This window comes from Glycine soja, chromosome 8 (assembly GCF_004193775.1).
Source record: "Glycine soja cultivar W05 chromosome 8, ASM419377v2, whole genome shotgun sequence".
NCBI classification, from domain to species: domain Eukaryota; kingdom Viridiplantae; phylum Streptophyta; class Magnoliopsida; order Fabales; family Fabaceae; genus Glycine; species Glycine soja.
Genome location: NC_041009.1, coordinates 15,516,414 through 15,539,153, shown reverse-complemented (window position 1 = coordinate 15,539,153; position 22,740 = coordinate 15,516,414). Strand labels below are relative to the sequence as shown.

The following is a 22,740-nucleotide window of genomic DNA, read 5'->3' as shown; positions in this document are numbered from 1 at the left end:
GTCTCATAATTACACTTACAACCACATTCAAGTAAAGACTAAAAAAGTTAATTTAAAAATTTATGATGAAGTTTTCGCAAGTTAGAAATCAAACACTAAATTAGATCATAATATTTATAATCCTCGCGTTAAAGTGGGGGTTTAGGATAAGTTTCACACGGGCCTCACTCATATTATAAAGAGGTTGACAAAAATATGGTTTTACTATATTCATGATATGAAGTTACTTTAATTATATATATATATATATATATATATATATATATATATATATATATATATATATATATATATATATAGGATAATTTTTAAATAAAAGCTTATAGGAAAAAATCAAAGATAAATGAAGAATTTTTTATATAAATCAAAATTAACTCATACACTTTCATTTTTATAGAAATTTTATCATTTAACTTCTCAGAAAGTTGAGATATATAGTTAAGTTGATTTAACTTAAAAAAAGTTTAAGTCATTTACTTATTTATTTGAATAGTGCCAGGGCCGCCCCTATTTATGAAATCAGGGGATGGTGTGCCATGTTCCTTATCGAAAATAGAGGAGCAGCCCCTTGTAAATTGTATTTAATTTTAAATTTTCTTAGCTGTACAAACTTCAAAGACAAATTTGATTAATATTTAACGAAGTCAATCACCACGGTAGTCCCAATGAAATAAGAAAAATAATACTAACCTATTGGATTATTTATATATTACAAGAAAAATGTCTGACATTGAAAGTACGGGATAATGAACAATTTATCTTTATGTGTTGCTTTATTTATATGATCAGATATCGAATTTCTATTATACGCTGAAAAAACTTAAATTATTGTTAGCCTAATGATTAATGACATAATAATATTTCAACAATTTTTCTGGACTACTGACATATATATAATAGTTTTATAATAATAATAATAAAGTTGTAGTTCATCTTTCACAAACTTACTAATGAGGATATAGACAGAAAGAAAGATTTTTTTACAACCAAAAATAGTTGACAATATCTGGAGAGGGAAAGAGATGGAATATATATATAGCTTTTGATAATTATTATATTATTTTTACACACTATCAAAATAGTATATGTCAAATTTTATTAAAATTAAACAATAATAAAAATAATAAATAGATAATCAAATAATTCATATTTTAATATATTTTTAAATATTTATATTATATTTATTTTAATTTATATGAATAAAATAATAAATAATATAAAATTAATATAAAATTTTAGATATATAATCTATATGAAAAAAACTTTAAATCTAATCATAAATTTTTTAAAAATATTATTTAATTAAAAATTATAAAATGATATAATAATTATTAAAATTATATCGATATAATTTGATTCTTTCTATATATATATTTAACAGTTTAATCTCATGTTCGTTCGTGTGTATAAAATAAAATAATATCTTCATAAATAAATCTTCATACCTTTAAAAGTCTCTCTGCCATTAATTAACAAGAAATACAGTATATTATATCCGTAGCAGGTGATACTATATAGTTGACTTCAAAATTTTTGTCACTAAATCTTATTTACACTTTGACGTGTAAAATACTTGTTACTTTCCTCATTGCTTCTGTCATGTTTTTGAATTTTCACTCAACACTTTTATATACGTGAAACAAATTTCACTCGGTAAGCCATGATTAATTTATATTTTTTGATCCATTCACAAAATTCCACCATAGCCAGCGGTATTATTATCTATATATAAATAGGAAAGAGCTCACCCGCTTCTCTCCACAACATTACCACATAGCAATTGCCATGACTATGTCTACTATTTGGCTTTTGACTCTCTTTTCTGTCATTTATGGCAGTGCAGCTACTCATCACGTTTATAGAAATCTTCAGAGTGTATCTTCTGATTCCTCCAACCAACCTTACAGAACTGCTTATCACTTCCAACCTCCCAATAATTGGATAAATGGTATATATAACATATTTCCTTCAACTCATCTTATAGTTTCTCATGTACCCTTTATTCCTTTCTTTCTATTCTTTTCATTTGTTTTTGTTAATTTATGTCTCTAATTAATCTCTTGTTTTTTTCAATTGATATGTTATCCTGAAATGGACATGTGGATGTATTTGGACTTGAAGATCCCAATGGTTAGTTCAGTTCACTTATATGAAGAATCTCCCTCAGTGCATCTTTTTTACTTTCTCTTTGTAGTTTCTTTCGATTCATGTCGTAATATCATCATCCCTATTCTCATATTCATCTAAACAACAATCATTTCCGAAATTCTGGAAATTCAAAATGGTTGAAATAATGTTGAAATGCAATTTATATAAGAAAACTAGGAAGAGTGCAGAAAATTACAATGTTTCCCAAAGTTTGTTTAACAGCACCTACAATGCCGTAGAAATCAAATATAACGTAAAATATTGAGCTAGATCTCTATAGACTGGGGCCAGAGTAAAAGAAAATAAATGAACACATCATTGATTAACAAGTTTCTTCCATTTGGTTGGCTTTGTTCTATAATATAATAAACTGATGCATGTAGATAATAGTGAAGTCAAAACTACTTATCTTTCTTTATGTTTCTCTCTAATTGAAATATAACATGCTAACAAAAATAATTAGGAGAGGAAGTGTCATTATGTGTTATTTTTTAAATTAAAATATAAAAAGACGCGTAGAAACTAGAAAGGACTCATGATATGAATCCACAGAAAAGACTCATGATAGTCTTAAAGAATTCACAAATCACAAGTTGATACGTGCCATTAATTTTTCTATCTCTTATTATTTTGTGCTGAAAAATAAAAAAATAAAAAATTGTCCTTACTTGGGGCTTTATAATTGTCAGGACCATTGAGATATGGAGGACTCTATCACCTGTTCTATCAATACAATCCTAAAGGTGCAGTTTGGGGAAATATTGTGTGGGCACATTCAGTTTCAAAGGATCTTGTGAATTGGACCCCACTAGATCCTGCCATCTTTCCATCTCAATCGTCCGATATAAATGGTTGTTGGTCAGGATCAGCCACACTACTTCCCGGGAACAAACCAGCCATTTTGTATACTGGAATTGACTCATTGAATCAGCAAGTTCAAAACTTTGCCCAACCAAAAAATTTGTCTGACCCATTTCTTAGGGAATGGGTTAAGTCCCCCAAAAATCCCCTAATGGCACCAACTAGTGCTAACAAGATCAATTCAAGTTCATTTAGGGACCCCACCACTGCTTGGCTAGGCAAAGATGGGCATTGGAGGGTACTTGTTGGAAGCAAAAGAAGAACTAGGGGAATGGCAATCTTGTATAGGAGCAAAGACTTTGTTAAATGGGTTCAAGCCAAACACCCTTTGCATTCAACCCTAGGAAGTGGCATGTGGGAGTGTCCTGATTTTTTCCCTGTTTTGAGTAATGGCCAATTGGGTGTTGACACGTCGGTGAACGGTGAATATGTTAGGCACGTGCTCAAGGTTAGCTTAGATGACAAAAAACATGATTACTATATGATTGGGAGTTACAATGCTGCCAAGGATGCATTTATCCCAGATGAAGAGTCTAATATATTTGTTTTAAGATATGATTATGGAAAATACTATGCCTCAAAAACTTTCTTTGATGATGGGAAGAAGAGAAGGATTTTGCTAGGGTGGGTCAATGAATCCTCTAGTGTTGCTGATGATATCAAGAAAGGATGGTCTGGAATCCATGTAAGTTCAATTCATTGCAATTTCTTAAATTGTTATTATTGGTTTGCTCACCATGTTCTAAAATCAAGACTTCATCAAACCAAAAAGTGTTGACTCTAGGTTCAAATAATTAGATTTGTTTTTTGGGCATGGTTTATGAAATTATGATAAATGGAATATAGTTTAAATAATAGTAGTAGCATGAGCCAGCTCATACCATGATGAGAAAGTGAGGCTCCACAGTTTTTTTTTTCCTTTAGAAAATGAAGTTGACCTAGTACTATAGAAAACAGTGAGGGTGAAATTTAATGAAAATGCACATGTATTTTGCAGACAATTCCAAGGGCTATATGGCTTCATAAGTCTGGTAGACAGTTGGTACAGTGGCCAGTGGAAGAAGTTGAAAAGCTACGTGCATACCCAGTCAACTTGCTACCCCAAGTGCTAAAAGGAGGCAAGTTGCTTCCAATTAATGGTGTCACAGCATCACAGGTAAGTTTTACTTGCTACAATCTATAGTAACAATAATACTAATTATAATCAAGGTTCTAAATTATGTTCAGGATCATGCTTGCAATAATTTTAGAAAAACTATACTATAATATTGCTGAAAATTAGGGTCAAATTCGCCCAATATAATCATAATTTACGGTCGCAAAATGGTTTTGAAGACCACCCGATTTTTAATACTACACTGGTATACTATATGTATTGTGATATACAAAGTCCTTGTATTTTATATTTGGAACAATTTGAAGTCTCTAGGTTTAATAACTAGAAGTTTAATCGAGAATACTCAAATAGAACCGATCCATAGGCATACAAAACAAAACTATAGGTTCCAAAGTAAAAAGAGAATGCGTTTAATATCTTAAAAGCATATATAATATATCTAATTTTTTTCTTCATTTATTAAGTAGGAAGATTATAAAGAAGATTTATAATGATTTTATTTTTTCCTACTCACAGGAGTTCAGATAAAGATTTTTTTTTATGCTTCAAATAGAACATGTTTTAAATTTATACTAAAAATAATTCCGATTTTTTTTTTACTTTGAATGTTGTGCTACGGTGGGCGGTGGGTAACAAGAACAAACTTTTTAGCTTATCATACTCTTTTCCATAGATTCTCTCTTAATTAATTATTAAGTGGAATTCATGTATAGTAAATATGTAGATTTCATTTTTTATTTACTGGGTCTTTTCTTTTCCAAAATGATGAGACCTACTTGAATTTCAATTAATAAAAAAGAATGTACTGAAGAAAAAAAAATTGTTGAAAGAATGTTACTAGTATCCTTAGATGCTTCTGTCTTAGATGTTAAACATACGAACACTTAATAAAATATAACTTTTATGGTACATTAGATCTATTGATTTTCAGATTCTATATATATATATATATATATATATATATATATATATATCAAAATTCACTATACCATCCTTATATTAAAGTTCAAATTTAGATAGAATATATATAGAAATTGATCACTATAATAAACTGATTTGTTAACATAATTTTAAGTAACTAAAAATTAAAAGACTTTGTTGATAAAACTCACTTTAGTGATTTGTATTGATAGATAATGATAATAAAAACCGACGAATATATTTGTTTTGACTTTTAAGTTTTAACACCAATCATTCGTCCTTTGCTCTTTGCAGGCTGATGTTGAAATTTCGTTTGAAGTGAGTAAGTTGAGAAAGGCTGAAGTATTGGACTATTGGACAGACCCCCAAATTCTATGTAGTAAAAAGGGTTCATCCGTCAAAAGTGGTTTGGGCCCATTTGGTCTGCTAGTTTTTGCTTCAGAAGGTTTGCAAGAGTATACATCAGTTTTCTTCAGAATATTCAGACACCAACACAAATATTTGGTGCTCTTGTGCAGTGACCAAAACAGGTTTGTTTTGTTTGTGTTGTGTTATCTAATTATTTCCATCGACTCAAATTTAATTCTCTCCACATTAAGGTTACGTTTGATTGAGTGGAAAAAAATGAAATAAAAATCAATTGAAATAAATTTTTTAAATTAAAATAGAATGTAAAAAATGTAAATCATCTTATTTTCTTATTCATTTTTCCTTTTTTTTTCTTTCTCTTTTTTAACTCAAACGAATGGAGCCTAACTCTTATGATATACAAATGCATGACAGGTCTTCCTTAAACAAAGACAATGATTTAACCTCTTATGGAACTTTTGTGGACGTGGACCCTCTTCATGACAAGCTATCATTGAGAACCTTGGTAAGTTCCAACTGATTACAGCAAATGCATGATGATCACATTAATTAGAAAATTTTCCAATTTGTCTAAAATCATGAGATATTATGATGCACAAACTTTCTTCAAATAAAAATTTCTATGGATTGTAGTGGCTCACAAAAAGGATGCATTCAAATCAAACTTTTACGTTTTAACAAGTGCATGATTTTAATATAAAAAAATAGAGGTATACTAGTATTTCTCAGAAAATATAAAAAAGAATTTTATATACACGTATTCAAACATTTATGCACAAAAAGATCATTTGTAAACAGATAAGTTTAATAGTACTGATGGAGATAAAAACGAAAATCACATTATGTGTGTATATTGAAAGTCATGGCTATAAAATTTCTTATCCTTAGTATTTTCTTTTGTTCAAATGATCTTTCATTGTTCCTACTAATGCACAAGTTTGTCACTTCCACAGATTGATCATTCTGTCGTGGAGAGTTTTGGAGGAGAAGGAAGGGCTTGCATCACAGCAAGAGTTTATCCCACGTTGGCAATCAATGATAAAGCACAACTATATGCTTTCAATAATGGAACTGCTGATGTCAAGATCACAAGATTGAGTGCTTGGAGCATGAAGAAAGCACAAATACATTGAAAGTAAGTAGAGTGGGAGAAATGGAAGAACGATGAAAGCTCATGATGACAATTTTTTTTTACTTCTTCTATTAATGCCTCCAAATATCATTAACGCAACAATAATATGCTTGCCATTCATCTTATATATTCAGATTTAATATTTGATAACTTAACAAAATTAATATATATATATATATATATATATATATATATATATTTAAGAAAAAGGGTGCCATTAATTAATTATATTCTGACACTCCTATGCTTGTCACCAACGTATTTTACTATTTGTTCTCACCACTTTAGCTTCACTTTGAGAATGAGTCAACCCCTTGTTTTATTCAAGGCTATATTGGAAAAGTTATTTTAATTAGTTTTTAGATTTTTTATTATCTAAAAATTTATTTGACTTTCTGATAAATAAGTTTTATTTAATAGCTTAGAACATTTTTTATTAGAAATTAAACATAAAAAAAATTAGAAACCTAAAATAAAATTTATTAATTTATCATGCACTTAAAATATATTATAACCAAATATCATATAAATATCTATATTTTTATTATTTTATATTTTTTTAACTATTTTAATGAAAATGATTTTATTGAACACTTATGATTTAATAATAGAATGATTCAATTGTCAAACCTTAATTTTGTTTGGAAATTTTTTTTAAAAAATAAAAAACAAAATTTAGAAAAATGAAAAAGAAATAAGAAAATAAAAAAAGGAAACAGAAAAAAATAAGAAATAAAAAAAGGAAAGAAAGAACAGAAACATAAAATAAAAAATTAAAAAAGGAAAGGAAGAACAAAAATAAAATAGAAAAAAATAATAATAAAAATGGAAATAATTATAAAGGACAGAATGAGAAATAACACTATAAAAGGAGAAGGTATAAACACAATTACAAAGAAAAAGAAAATTACACAAAATAGAACACGCATAAAATAAGAAGAGGCACGACTCCTAAGAAGATAAAAGAAGTTCATTACATCACCTTGTTTGGCACTACATGATAAATGAATGAACCATTGGTCACACGTGAGACTCTTATATATATATATATATATATATATATATATATATATATATATATATTGTAAATATTTGTTGTGCATTTTTTTTTATATAATAAAAAGTAAAAAATAAAAGAAAAAACACAAAATAAAAATTCCTATTACACCACCTTTTTCACCCTTTTTCACATATACAATTTCTTGCTTTTATTTTGGACCTAACCCATTTTTTTTATAAAATAATTGTACATAAAATAAATACTATTAGTCACACCTCTATTTACATGTACGCCCTCACTCTTGTCCAAATGAAGTAGAAACTACTATTTACACCATCCTTTTTGGGGTTTGGTTCTATTATTTTTTATTTATTTTTTATTGTTTGGTTAATTTTTAGTATATTGTAAATATTTTGTCACTTATTTATTTCCCCCATGTTTTTAATCTTGCGTCCCTAATTACTAAGTGTATTCTCCGCTTCTATTTTATTCCTTTCTATTCTCATTCAATTTATTTGTGTGTGTCTCATCTATTGATTACTTAAAGTTACGTTAATCATTTTGAAATTCTATGTTAGTATTCTTTAGTACACGCTTACATCTTGTGCACTTCATCCTAGTTTTCGATTTGCTTGGTGGTGTTTTAATAAACGTGTGGGTAAATTTAGTGAATGTCATGTTGGGTTTTCAACTTGTTTGACTTCACAGTTTACCACAAATTCAAAGTCTTTTTTTTTCACATTCTGTGCACTCCAAGTCAGGTCTCTGACTAGCTTGGTGGTGTTTTAATAATGTGAGTAAAATTTTGTGAAAGTCATACTGGGTCTTTGATTTGCTTGACTTTATAGAGTATATTTGAGATTCTCAATTTTCTCTACAAAATTTGCACATTACTCGAGATAACTTGTCCAATGCATTAAGTGATTCTCTCCTCTGTTTTCTTAAAATTCAACGACGCTTCAAGATCTAACACCTTAACGGCTTTTTATCACACAATTAAAAAAAATCTTTCAAAAAAAATCAACCCAACACACAAACTCTTTTCTATTCAAAAAATTATGTTAGTCTGATTTCTTCATTACACTTGAAGATATGTAGGAACAAGGACAAACCTCTTGTTGACCTAAAAAACTTTAAAAAAATCATTTTTTTCCTAAAAAATAAAAATTCACTTTATTTTTCTAAATAAACAAAAAATATAATGAACATAACTCATATTCTCAAGGGAAAATAAATAATTAAAAGGTTACTTTATTTTTAGCACACTCGATTAAAGGTTGTCGTCTTCATGACGGACACGAGGGATACTAGCACCTTCTCTGTGTATAAACAATTTTCGAATCTTTTTTCTCAAACCGTAGATTATTCTTTATCCTTTTTTTATTTCACGACATTTTCCTTTTTAAATAAGCATTGGTGGTGACTTCGCCCGTTTTTTCTTCTTGGAAGACCTCTTTCTTTCTCATTTTATCATTATCCTGTCATGACCCCACGTTGCTACACCAATAACATTACATAAATTTTTGTGCATAAAAAATCTAATGTATACAATTTTATTAGACTACATGGGATCAGGTTATTTAATCCCATTTTTAATTTGGGTTAGTTGGACAAAATCTTTAATAATTAAGCTTAACAAATTTCAACTTTAAATTCTATCTGTTCAAATCTCAAGCTAACTTATTTTCAATTAGTTTTGTAAAACAAAATTATAACAAGATTTCTAATTATAACAAGATTTTCCCATGAATCATTTACAAAAGACTAGAAATACAATTTAACGTCCGTAAATACTTGGAAGTGTTCAAGTCTCGTTAATAAAAAAGAAAAGTCCCATTAGTCATTAATACTCTGTACCTTGAAGAAATGGTCCAACTGGAGCAGATGCTCGTTTTAATTGACTTCAAAATTCTGACAAATGGACCAAAGTGGCTTCATTTTTTCTTTTCATATCCTTCTCAGTTTTTTCCTACATTTATTCAACCCAAAATTGGGGGTTGAAAGATTAACATTTCCTTAATTTCATATCTTTTTGATCCATTCAGAAAATTCCACCATAGCCAGCAGTTTTTTCTATATATATAAATAGATAGGATAGCACACCTTCCCTCCACAACATTACCACATAGCAACCATGATTATGTCTACTATTTGGCTGTTAACTCTCTTTTCTGTCATTTATGGCAATTCAGCTTCCCATTATCTTTATAGAAATCTTCAGAGTCTATCTTCTGAATATTCCTATGATCAACCTTACAGAACTGCTTATCATTTTCAACCAGCTCGGAATTGGATAAATGGTATGCATATTTCCTTCAACTAATAATAATCTTAAATTTTCTTATATACCCTTTATTCATTTCTTTCTATTCTTTTCATTTATTATGTGTACAAATATTTTGTCTCTAATAAATAGTTTATTCTTTTGCTTCTTGTTTTTGTCACTTGATATCTAATCCTGAAATTGGACTTGAAGATCCCAATGGTTAGTTCAGTTCTCTTATGAATCTCTCAGTTCAGTGCACCTTTTTTTTCATGTTCTTTTATGAACTTTCCTTCAATCTATCGTATTATATCATCAATTTTCATTATCCCTATTGATATATTTTTTTATTAAAAATAACCGTAATGACTCGATTCATGATTTAATTATATTTTAAGTAAGATTCTTATAGAGTGTATTTTGGGATGGAATAATGTAACACTCATCGGGCCCCTATTGTTATATCTATATTCATTTCAGAATATTTCTGGAAACTAAAAATGGTTGAATTGTAGAGTGCAGAAAATTAAATGTTTCCCAGAGTTTGTTCAACAACAGTCCTTTCAAAGCCGTGTAGAAATCAAAATATAGTGAGTCAGATTTCTACTGTAGGGCCAGAGGAAAAGAAAATAAGCATGTAAACGTGATGCATGCACGTAGATAGTAGTGAAGTAAAATTACTTATCTTTTTTTTCTCTATATGTTTCTATCTAATTAAAAAATAACATGTTAACATAAATAATTAGGAGAAAAAGTATCGTTATGTGCTATTTTTATTTGAATTAAGATAATAAAAAAAATACGGGCAGAAATTATTTGAGATAACAATTTTTAGAATAAATTATACCAACTATCATGAAGTCTCTTAAAATTATACAAATTCTTCATTACACCATGTTTTCCTACAAGAGAGGTTAGTATAAATGTTAAAAAAATATGATTTTGTGTAATTTAACAAAATTTTAAGTGTGATCAATATAATTTACTTTAATTTTAAAATTCTTAATTCACATGTTAATACTTATCAAATAATTTACTATTTGCACCGGTCTTTTTTTATAAGAAATAAGTAATAGTATATTTTACACTATAATTTATTTTTTGTAAAAAGTAGCAAAGATAATATCTCTTAATGTGCATTTGTTTTGAGGTACCATTTGTATTTCCAAGAATGTTATAACCAGGAACATTATTCCTCTTGCATATATTAAAAAATGTCTTTGGTTACATTCTAATATCTCTAGGAATATCTTTTTTTCAGAATTTAAAATAATTTAAATATATAAGTGTGTTAAAAATACTACTAGACTTACATATAAGAAAAATTAACTAATTTCACATTAATATATAAGACAACTTTTTTGCTTATATTTATGTCCAAAGGGAGTAATTTTTTAAAGGAGTATTAATAAGTAGCACATTTCTTTAAATACACAATCTCTAATTGATTAAAATTTATTAAAAATTACAAAATTAAGATAGATAATATTAAATAAGATGTGAAACCCACGAAAATTTATTATTTTGAATAAATTTCAACCAATAAAAATAATTATATATTTTTAAAAGAATATATTAGAGAATATGCTCTTAGCATTCCTCAACTTTTTATGTTCCTATCAGAATATAAATTTCTCACTCCTCATAGTAAGAATAAAAGTGAAGAAAAATATAATAATATATTTTTTTAAGAAATTAACAATATTTAGAAATAATATTTTAAAGCTCATAGCAAATATGAGAATATTACAAATTTACATATAAGTTTAGCTACTGTATGTTTGCGTTTTTTAATTTTAGTCCTTATAAGTTTTTTTTCTTTTTTAGATTTTATAAGTTTATATTTTTTTAATTTTATTTCGTTTAAGTCTTTTTCCTCTATTTTAGTTCATCTAAATTTGTGATTTTTTTTTTCAATTTTAATCCCTAAAGCTCGAGGACTAAAAATAAAATAAAAAATTACAGGAACCAAAATTAAAAAAAAAAGAAAGAAAGGAAAATTTACAAAAATTAAAAATTTTAAAAATTATAGGGGCAATAATTAAAAAAATTACAAAAAATAAATTCATATTAAAGTATTTTTATATTTAGATTTGGAGAAATAATTTTTTAATCAGTAAAACAAACACAGTTTTATATTAAAAAAAAATGTCCTTACTTGGAGTCGGGGCTTTTGGGTAGGACCAATGAGATATGGAGGACTTTATCATGTGTTCTATCAATACAATCCTAGAGGTGCAACTTGGGGAAATATTGTGTGGGCACATTCAGTGTCAAAGGATCTTGTGAACTGGACCCCACTAGATCCTGCCCTATTTCCATCTCAACCGTCCGATATAAATGGTTGTTGGTCAGGATCAGCCACACTACTTCCTGGGAACAAACCAGCCATTTTGTACACTGGAATTGACTCCAGGAATCGCCAAGTCCAAAATTTGGCCCAACCCAAAAATTTGTCTGACCCATTTCTTAGGGAATGGGTTAAATCACCCAAAAATCCTCTAATGGAACCAACTAGTGCTAACAACATTGATTCAAGTTCATTCAGAGACCCTACCACTGCTTGGCTAGGCAAAGATGGGCAATGGAGAGTACTTGTTGGAAGCCTAAGAGAAACTAGTGGAACGGCACTTTTGTACAAGAGCAAAGATTTTGTTGATTGGGTTCAAGCTGAACAACCTTTACATTCAACCCTTGGAAGTGGAATGTGGGAGTGCCCTGATTTTTTTCCGGTTTTGAAGTGCTAAACAACATGATTACTATATGATTGGGAGTTACAATGCTACCAAAGATGTGTTTATCCCGGATAACGGGACTAATCAATTTGTTTTAAGTTATGATTATGGAAAATACTATGCCTCAAAAACGTTCTTTGATGATGGAAAGAAGAGAAGGATTTTGTTAGCATGGGTCAGTGAATCATCAAGTAGTGCCGATGATAAGAAGAAAGGATGGTCTGGAATTTATGTAAGTTGTTTGCAAATTGCAATTTCTTATTTTGTTATTGAATAAATCATCAAATATATTTCTTAAGTATTACCTTCTATCATAAGTAATCTTTAAAGTATTGAAATTACATTATAATTTTGAATATCCACAAACTATTAAAGATTATTTGAACTATTTCTTAATGGATTAAATTATATTGGTATAATTTTAATAATTATTATATAATTTTTATAACTTGATATATAATATGATTTTTATTTATTCATAACTTCAACTTCGTATCCTATTGCCCAGAGGCTCTTCGCTATGCTAAGGTATAGGGGAGGGATGTTGTTTTCGGATTCGAACCCATGACCAACAAGTCACCAAGGCACAACTTTACCGCTGCACCAGGGCTCGCCCTCATTTTTATTTATTCATATTTTAGTATATTTTAAAATATTTATATTATATTAATTTTAATTTATATGAAAGGAATAATAAATGATTTTTTATTAATATGAAGTTTTATACATGTGATTTATGTGAAGAGAATTTTCAATCCAACGATGAGTTTTAAGAAAATACTATTTAGTTAAAAATTATAAAATGAAATAATAATTATTAAAATTATATCTATATAATTTAATATTTCCTTAAGTGTATATATATTGAAAGATTACTTATATAATTTTGTTACGAACTATTTAAGGTACAAAAAATACTACTTTGTTGACCGTTGGTCTTTGCTCAATAACTTAGATTTGCCTTTTGGGCATGGTTTGAGAGATGGATATGGTTTAAAATAACATGAGCCACTTCATACCATGAGAGGGAGAGTGAGGCTCCACAGTTTTTTTTTTTTTTTTTTGTCTTCTAAAAATTGAAGTTGACCTTAAACAGTACTTGAAAACAGTGGTGGAGAAATTTGATCAATAATTAATGCACATGTGTTTTGCATAGTGCAGACAATTCCAAGGACTATATGGCTGCACAAGTCTGGTAAACAGTTGGTACAGTGGCCAGTGGTGGAAATTGAAAAGCTACGTGCATACCCAGTCAACTTGCCCCCACAAGTGCTAAAAGGAGGCCAATTGCTTCATATTAATGGTGTCACAGCAACACAGGTAAGTTATACTTACTACAATCTAGTAACAATTAATAGTACTGATCTACTCAAGGTTTTAAATTACCTATGTTCAGGGGATGATAACAAAAAAGTTTTTTTTTTTTTTAAAATATTGTGGCAAATTAGGATCAAATGCGCCAGATACAACCCATAATTTACTGTCGAAATATTTTTGAAGACCGTGAAATCTTTAATAATGCAACCCCAAAAATGATTTGAGACAACTCCGGGTTTACATTATCTGATTAATGTGAGTGAAATTGAACTTCAACTTCTTAAATAAAATCTTGAGTTTAAATTTTGTAAATAAAAAATAAAACATGAATCTCATTTTTTATTTTTTTAGTTCTTTTTCTCAAATTAAAGTGAAATTTAATTTCAATAGTAAAAAAAGAGTGTGTTGAAAAAATAAAGTGTTAAAAGAATATATTACTATTACTCAAGTGTTAAGCATACCAACACTTAATAAAATTAACGTAGCTTTTATATTTTTTTTATAGGCGACGTAGCTTTTATATGATACATTAGAGGCTTTCTAAGTTATTGATTTTCAGATTCCCTCAACCATCCTTATATCAAAATTCAATCAACCATCCTAATATTAAAAGTGCAAATTTAGATAGAATATAGAGAAATTATTAACTACTACTATATTAAGCTGGTTTTGTTAACATTATTTTAATTAACATAATAAAAAAATTATAGAAATTAGAATGTGAGTTTTGTTTCTAAAGCTGGTCTTGGAGTAGATAGAATATATATTTTATTATTCTTTTATATTTTTAATATAATAAATATTTCTTTCTCGGTTACTAGATAATGTTAATAAAACCGATCATGGGTATAATAAGAGCAATAATTTGTCCTTTGCAGGCTGATATTGAAATTTCATTTAAAGTGAATAAGTTGAAAAAGGCTGAAGTATTTCCAAATTCTGTGTAAAAATGGTTCATCCATCATAAGTGAACTGGGCCCATTTGGTCTGCTAGTTTTTGCTTCAGAGGGATTGCAAGAGTACACATCAATTTCCTTCAGAATATTCAGACACCAACACAAATATTTGGTACTCTTGTGCAGTGACCAAAGCAGGTTTGTTTTGTTTGTGTTGTTTTCTCTAATTATTTCCATCAACTCAACTTCAATTCTCTCCAAGTTAACTCTTCTAATATACAAATTCATGACAGGTCTTCCTTAAACAAAGACAATGATTTGGCCACTTATGGAACTTTTGTGGACGTGGACCCTCTTCATGAGAAGCTGTCGTTGAGAACCTTGGTAAGTTCCAATTCATGAAGCTACGAGATATTAAGATGCACAAACTCTTTTTTAGAAAATCAAATTGTTAACATCGATCATATATGCACAAACGTTCTTCAAATATTGTAAGTCAATTTCTATGGACTGTAGTGGCCCACAAAAAAAGTTGCATTAATACAAGACTTACATGTGCATCAGTATATGGTGCAAACATTTCAAAAATAAAAAGTCAATTTCAATGTATTGTTAGCCAGCAAAAGTTGCATCAGTATGAAACTTACGACAAGTGCATGTCACATTGATTAGAAAATTTTTCCAATTTGTAAAATCATGAGATATTATGATGCACAAACTTTCTTCAAATAAAAAATTTCTATGGATTGTGGTGGCTCGCGAGAAGGCTGCATTCATAAGAAACTTTTAAGTTTTAACAAGTGTACGATCTTATTAAAAAAATAATAGAGGTGGGTATATATCACAAAATATAAAGAGAATTTTATATACATGTATTCAAACATTTATGCAGAAAAAGATTATTTGTAAACAGATAAATTTAATACTATCGATGGGGATAAAAACAAAAGGCAATATATGTGTGCATGTTAAAATTCATGGCTATAAAAAAATTTCATCCTGTAGTGTTTTTTTTTTCTTTCCTTCAAAGGATCTTCAATGCTCCTACTAATGCACAAGTTTGTCCCTTCGACAGATTGATCATTCTGTGGTGGAGAGTTTTGGAGGAGAAGGAAGGGCTTGCATCACAGCCCGAGTTTATCCCACATTGGCAATCAATGATAAAGCACAAATATATGCTTTCAATAATGGAACAGTTGATGTCAAGATCACAAAACTGAATGCTTGGAGCATGAAGAAAGCTCAAATAAATCGAAACTAAGTGGAATGCATAGAAGAAACCACAAATAAATTGAAACTAAGCACAAATAAATTATGAAACTAGTCATTGATGATGTTGAAATTTGCAAAAAGAGAGACGGTGTCCCTAAAGAGACTCATCTATGGTTATAATAAATTTTTTCACGTTATTACTATCTTGCAGTTGTTTTTTCCTATTATTTTGCAAAAGTGTGAATGTCAATGTGTTTTTGGATGTTTTTGTCTCCTTCCAGTGCATTTTGCGTAAACTTTGCCTAGTTTAAATTAAAGTTTAAACGTACTTTATTTTATTGGATAAAGAAAAAGATCGTGTGATTTTCTTATTCTTTAAATTAATATCATAGTATCACTGGTAATCACATTATGCATTATTGTGGGTGGGGAGATCATGAAGCAACTAATAGAATAGCATAAAGGCATTTTGTTCCCAATTGCAAGACAAATAAAAAGATGAACTGTCAAATGCTAATATAATATATATATATAATACCAACAAGTCATTATTTTGAGTTGTATTATATTTGGTTACCTTAAGTAAGGTTTCGAATTCAAACTTTGTAAATGAAAAAACATGGTTATGAGAAAAGAAAAAAAAAATTCAATTAAAGGTGATCAGTCAGATGCTTCGAAGGAGATTAATCATAGACAAAACCGATGGATATTCTATACTAATAACATGATTAAAAAATATAATATATATATATATATATATATATATATATATATATATATAAACATTTAAAAACCAGGCCATACATCAGCAACATGGGGGTGGATCCAATAAATGCCTAAAAGGATCAAATATCAAATGGAACTTTACAGTAGATACTTACAAACTATCTGCATTCAAATGTCTCAATTTTTTTTAATGTTAATAAATATGCCATCCTCTTCTATAAAATATACTCTTGTAGTGGTGTTGACCATTTGAGATTATATACCTTCGTCCTTTACCAACCTGAAGTTATAAATATCAGTAGGCTAAGGTCAGGATTAGCTTTGGACTGTGCTCTATTCTGCTGCTATTCATATTCCATACTCAGATGGTCCTTTTGCCTACCTTTCCGTTTACCCTTCTTTTTCACTTTCTCATTTGGAATTTCTTCAAACTGCCCTGTTAAACATTTGTGCACAATGTTTATCACTTCATCAAGCAACTCTCTATTATAAGAATCCAACCCTTCTGCTGAGACTATATCAGCAATATTTGCAATTTCCCTCATAGCAGTAACCTGTAAAAGCATGTAGCAGTCAAGTAAAAGTATTGATATTAACATACATTCCAGTAAAAGACAAACAATGATAACTAAGCAAAGAAATACTGTTCTTTGATACTCTGATTCCAGGGATGATGTGACTCTCCTGATATATTTCCGGGTAATCTTCTGATACCACTGCATGTACTCACCCTCATCAGCAATGTCACCACCTTCAACAACATAACCCAAGGTTCTGACCACTCTGAGAGCCAAACTCCATTTTTTCCATCAAGTCTACCCCGTGATCCACTATACAACTCTTCCTCTCCCATCGTTCCACGTATTTTGGGATAGTTTGATGCATGCCAAATTGCCTTAAGCAACGATCGGGAAGATGCCTTTCCACTTTGTCGAAACACAATAGCATAGTCCTAGATTCCCATAAAATCAGACTAGCTTTTATATCTTCTGGTATGGATGAACAGTCCATGTCATTGTAAGGTAGCCACTGGACCTGTGTACCAACACTGCACAGATTTACTATTTTGTTCTACTTAATTCATTAAAATAATCCACATTATTAACACTTACATCACATGGATTAAGAGAGTCCAAAGCCTTTCTGTAGGACACTACATTACATTTCATCCAAGCACCACTTTTCCCTTTTCATTTAAGCAGAAAGGGAAAGCAATTATTATCAGGTTCTTGATTAAATTTTGGCAGTCCAACATTGAGGCGAGAATAACACCAGCACTAAAAATAATAATAATAAAATATTATTCAGTCAGTATTGAAACTGAAAGAATCAGCAAAAGAAGAGAGTAAAGGGAAGTAATGTTATAACCTGTACTAGAGTTAAACAGCCACTAATAGTGCTTTGAGATTTAAGAGAAGCATTGCCAAGTGCTCTATATAAAAATGCTAATGCTCCTGGACCCCAAGCAAACTTCCCAGCCTTGTCAAAGTCTTCAAACAAAGAAAGGTAAATAACAGGGACTTTGTTCCCTGTTGTTGTAGAAAATATTGTACTGCCTACTAGGTATAAAAGGAAAGCACAAGTACATCGCTCAATTTCCTCCTGTGATGCATCTTCAGGACACTCAGAGAAGAACTCCTTCAGCCAAGTAAGCTTCACCATTCCACCATTCAGGTCCTCAGGTACTCTCCCTAATAATTTTTCACAAACTGAACTTGGTGCACTTATTGGACCTATCACAGGTTCTCCATCAATAGCCAATCCAAGTAATAGTGATACATCTTCAAGGGTTATTGTCAATTCTCCAACAGCTAAGTGGAAGGAATTTGTTTCTCTCCACCGCTCAACCAAAGCTGCTATCAGTGCATTGTCAAGACTCATAGCAGGAAGTAATTGTAGGTAACCAAAACCAGCTTTCCCAACCAACTAAATCTGTTTAGGTGTGAGCTTCCACTGATCAAGCATTGAAGTGTGTTCATGGCATCTAAGTACACCACGCTCCTGTGGATTTGGAATGACTAATATCATCATATCCAATTATATGAGTATTGAGAAATTTTCATATGATTTATTAAAAATTATAAATAAAATAATATCCACCTACATGTCCATCCCAAACTGCTGAAAATATATGATTATCTTGATCATAAAGAACATAATTATCAATTGGTCCAGGATCTTCATTGAGCTCCATTTAGGAAAGAAATGAGAACTATCCAAAATACAAGAATCACAAAAAAGAAATAACTATGAAACAGCCCAATTGATGCAATAGCATATTATTAAATTCATTACCATTCTTCATTAAGCAAAGATAAAATAACATGGGACAAGAGCATATCAAAATTGCAACTAATTGTTTCGGAGCTGACCTTCAGATTAAGTGTCAGTTTGATATCTGTTTTGCCAATTGGAAATTGCAGCCCTCATATACGGTTGAGCCAAGTTTAAGTGAGGGTCAAAGCATGGTTAAAGCTGCTTGACTTGCTTCTACAAAACTAATGGGCCAAAGACCTTTCTTCCAACTTATCCCACTATTTTGCACCACCATCTAGATGAAAAAGAAAATTTTCATGTTTAGGATATAAATCTTGGACTATTGTCACTAAAAGTTTAAGTAACAAAAAACACAACTCTGCTTGCAAAACAAATATATACAAATCCACTAGAAATAAGCACCACAAAATTTTCACTGCATTTATATTAAAGCCGTCATATTAGGGGATTATTTTATTTCTGTAGCTTTCTCTTTTGATTTTAAACTTTATGGTCTAGTAAAACAAGGCAAAGGAATTCAAATTCTTTTGGCATTATAAACCAAACAGATCCATGATCCATTTTTCCATTGTCACTGCAAATTTCACTAACATAGAACATTCTACTCTTATTGTCCAATAGAATTTTCCAATGAGTTTGATATGCAGTTCACAATCATAAATTACACTTGAAGCATTTCTCCAAACTCCACTTTATCCACTTGGGGTTCCTATCACTTTAAAATATAGACCTGAGAAACCTAAACAGTGCAACGTGTTATATGATGTGATCCCCAATCTCCATCTCCAGTAACATTGCTAACCTGTGTCTTGCCAAACATACATAATGCATTCTACACAGTCTTACTCTTACATAACTGTAAACCCTTTCATTTCAAAGCTTATCTCTACAACTCCAAAATGCCCACAATTCAATTTTATAATTCCCATCCTTGACAACCATTAGCTTAATCATCCACAGTAGTGATAATTTATCACTATTTTCAGCTTGAGATAAAACCCTTGCCGAACTTGGTACGGTAACTTATATGTTCTATCTTGGTTAAGACAAGAAAGAGTATCCAAACCTAAATGGAGAGCCCAATTTTTTTCCCACACAAGGTCTTCTTTCTATCATGACAATAGTAAAAAGGGTTGCATAAAGCAGAATTTCAGAGAAACCAGCTTATAGCTTAATGGCACCCACCCAATTTCCTTTGATAAACTCTTGATCCCCGGTAAGTAAGTTTTCAATGCTCTCTCACACACTTACCCTACCTTCCCCATTCATTTCCCTACTCTCACAAAAGGATGAAAATTGCTAAAAATTGCTACAAGTTGCTGTTGATCAAATAATCCTCACCAGTTCTCTAAGTAGAAAGTTCCAATTTCCCATTAGAGTCTGATAAATTTCCAAGTTTCCAAAACATGTCTTATCTTTCAGACCTTAAATGAACGACTAACACAAGACAGATTTTTCTAGACCCTAAAGTGGAATCCTAGCAGATAATTACAAATTCTAGGCAAAATGAAAAACCCACCAAGAAAAAAGGTCAATTTATTCAACACATTGATACAGTAAAGAAAGAGAGAGAAGGTGGAACTATAGTCCAAGAAATACCGTCCTAGTCGATGAGAAAGCGAGTGAGTCACCGTGTTTCGAAGAGGACGAGGAAACATAGTGAAACGCTACAGCATGTCTAAAAAAGATCTCGGTTTGACGTTGTTGGAAGCAGCTTGCCACTGCCAGTGTTGCCACCCACAAAACTGGAACCACACTGGTGGCGGAGATGACCAAGGATTTGATGCCCTTTTTTTTTCTTTTTAAGTTTTTTTCTTCTTTCTTTTCTTAAAAAAAACACTTTTTTAATACAGGAATAAGAGACATTTAAAAAAATAGAATAAATTAAGTTTTTTATATTTGGAAAATAGATTATTTTTATATTATTATTTAATATTTATTTTTTCCCAATTAAGTACCTAAAAAAAGTTGTTTCTGCCACGTCATCAAACTTTTTTATCATTGACACCTCAATGTTATATTATCAGTTTCTTCTTCTTGTCTTTCTTTCCCTTATTCCTTACTTTTCCTTTTCAAACGAAAATCACCACGTCATGTCACCACTGCTAACCGTGTCGTTCACAGCCACCAATGCACCCTCCAACCCCCTCTCCTTCTCCTTCTTCCCCTTCTCCCGTTCTTCCCCTTACCCAACAAAAAACAATCCATCCCACGCCACCAACAAAAAACAACTCATCTCACCTTTTCTTTTCCCTATCAGCTCCGAACCCAAATCGGTTTTGCAACCGCAAGCAACTTACCCTCTCCTTATAGGAACACTTTCTCAGCATCCCATCCCACTTGCTTCTTCCAAGGACATCATTTTCTCCAACAACATCGACTCCACTAAACACTCCTCTTCGTGTTGTTTTATGTTTGAAAAGAGGGAGAAGGAGAAGAGAAGGGGTTGGACAGCATGATGGTGGTGATCGATGACACGATCGATGGTGGTGGCGTGACGTGGTCCACAGTGGTGGTTTCCGTTGGAGAAGGGAAAGAAATGGAAGAAAGGGAAGAAAATGATGACTTGGCGCTAAGGTGTAGTGATAAGGCTTGATGATTTAGCATCATTTAACGGAAGAAAACTAACGATAAGTACTACGTTAAAACAATTTTTTTTTCAATTACTTAGTTGAAAAAAAATATATTAGATAATAATTTAAAAATTACCTATTTTTCAAGTATGAAAAAATTAATTAAGTCAAAAAATTATAATAACTTATGTTTCACTCAACTAATTCATGTAAACCTTTCACAAAGACACAATTTTGTTTTTAAGAAAATAAATACCCAACTAAAAGATCTTTCTCTTGAGAGGACACTTTGAAGTCAATTTTATTAAAGATGATTTTTAAATTTTATAAAAAAAAATTTACAATTAGTCTGTTTTGTTAGTTGTTTACTATTTTACATTAAATTTGTGATTTTGTGATAAGTTGTGGTTGAGTTATTCTTTACATGCTCGAGCTCTTTGATTGTTATTAACTTTAAATTAAAGAATAACGAAGATTTAAGGTAAAAAAATGCTTAAGTTATAGGAAGTTAATAAAGAAGAATTAATGATAAGAATTGTAAACTTTAAGTATCATTTGAGACAAACAAATTTAAAAATATGTATTGTAATGATGTGATAGATTAACAAGGTATTACATCATCAATTATGTGATGATATGACAGACTAATAGAGTGTTACATTATTATTTAATAAATTTTAATTGACGATAAATACTAAAATCAAACATAAAAAATTTTAAATAGTAAAATAAAAAAATGAATTTTAGATAGTAAAAGTAAAATGAATTATGTTATAAATAAAAAAACATATTTGAGTCTTTTTAAAGTATGTCATAATTGTGCAACTCTAAGTTTCAAGATGTCATGAAATTCAATTTAAAACATGTAAGGTATGATAATATTTGAGTTTTAAAACCCTCCATGTATCATAATCCCTTCATTTGCCTTATTGCACTTTTGCCTTTTCTTTTCTTCTATGTGCTTTCTACATTTTTTCTTTTCTTTCTTTCTATACTTTGCATCCTTTGTATTCCTTTTCCACCACTACGCACCTCCCATTTTCCGTGAGAGAGCCATCATGTCTTTCTTGGATGCAAGAGAATACATTTAATTATATCATCTTGATATGTTTCAATTTTGTTCCCTCCACAGTTTTTCTCGAGTGATCATCTTTTTTTATAATAGAGGATCTATAACTAAGGAGGTGTATAGT

General features: G+C 30.1%; 1 protein-coding gene and 2 pseudogenes across 2 annotated transcripts; 2 read left to right on the top strand and 1 right to left on the bottom strand.

The window, feature by feature from the left end:
* Positions 1-1,755: 1,755 nt before the first annotated feature.
* LOC114422294 (beta-fructofuranosidase, cell wall isozyme-like) lies at positions 1,756-6,690 on the top strand. Its single transcript, XM_028388583.1, has 7 exons — positions 1,756-1,948; positions 2,122-2,130; positions 2,838-3,694; positions 4,007-4,165; positions 5,342-5,577; positions 5,831-5,921; positions 6,370-6,690. Exons 1-7 carry the CDS (start codon positions 1,786-1,788, stop codon positions 6,547-6,549), a joined length of 1,695 nt encoding a protein of 564 aa, XP_028244384.1. The 5' UTR covers positions 1,756-1,785; the 3' UTR covers positions 6,550-6,690.
* Positions 6,691-9,629: 2,939 nt separating this feature from the next.
* Positions 9,630-16,233, top strand: LOC114422295 (annotated as a pseudogene).
* Positions 16,234-16,772: 539 nt separating this feature from the next.
* Positions 16,773-20,773, bottom strand: LOC114422293 (annotated as a pseudogene). The gene is made up of 7 exons (XR_003668669.1): positions 20,574-20,773; positions 19,070-19,248; positions 18,802-18,909; positions 18,066-18,698; positions 17,810-17,974; positions 17,342-17,732; positions 16,773-17,251 (listed from the first exon to the last, which is right to left on the bottom strand). The product of XR_003668669.1 is annotated as a protein MAIN-LIKE 2-like (transcript).
* Between the last annotated feature and the right edge of the window lie 1,967 nt (positions 20,774-22,740).

Excerpts from the sequence above, each read along its gene's own strand:
- LOC114422294 (XM_028388583.1), top strand. The coding sequence starts at position 1,786 with ATGACTATGTCTACTATTTGGCTTTTGACTCTCTTTTCTGTCATTTAT. Across the intron at positions 4,166-5,341 it reads ATGGTGTCACAGCATCACAG|GCTGATGTTGAAATTTCGTT; the intron begins GTAAGTTTTACT and ends TGCTCTTTGCAG. Across the intron at positions 5,922-6,369 it reads AGCTATCATTGAGAACCTTG|ATTGATCATTCTGTCGTGGA; the intron begins GTAAGTTCCAAC and ends TCACTTCCACAG.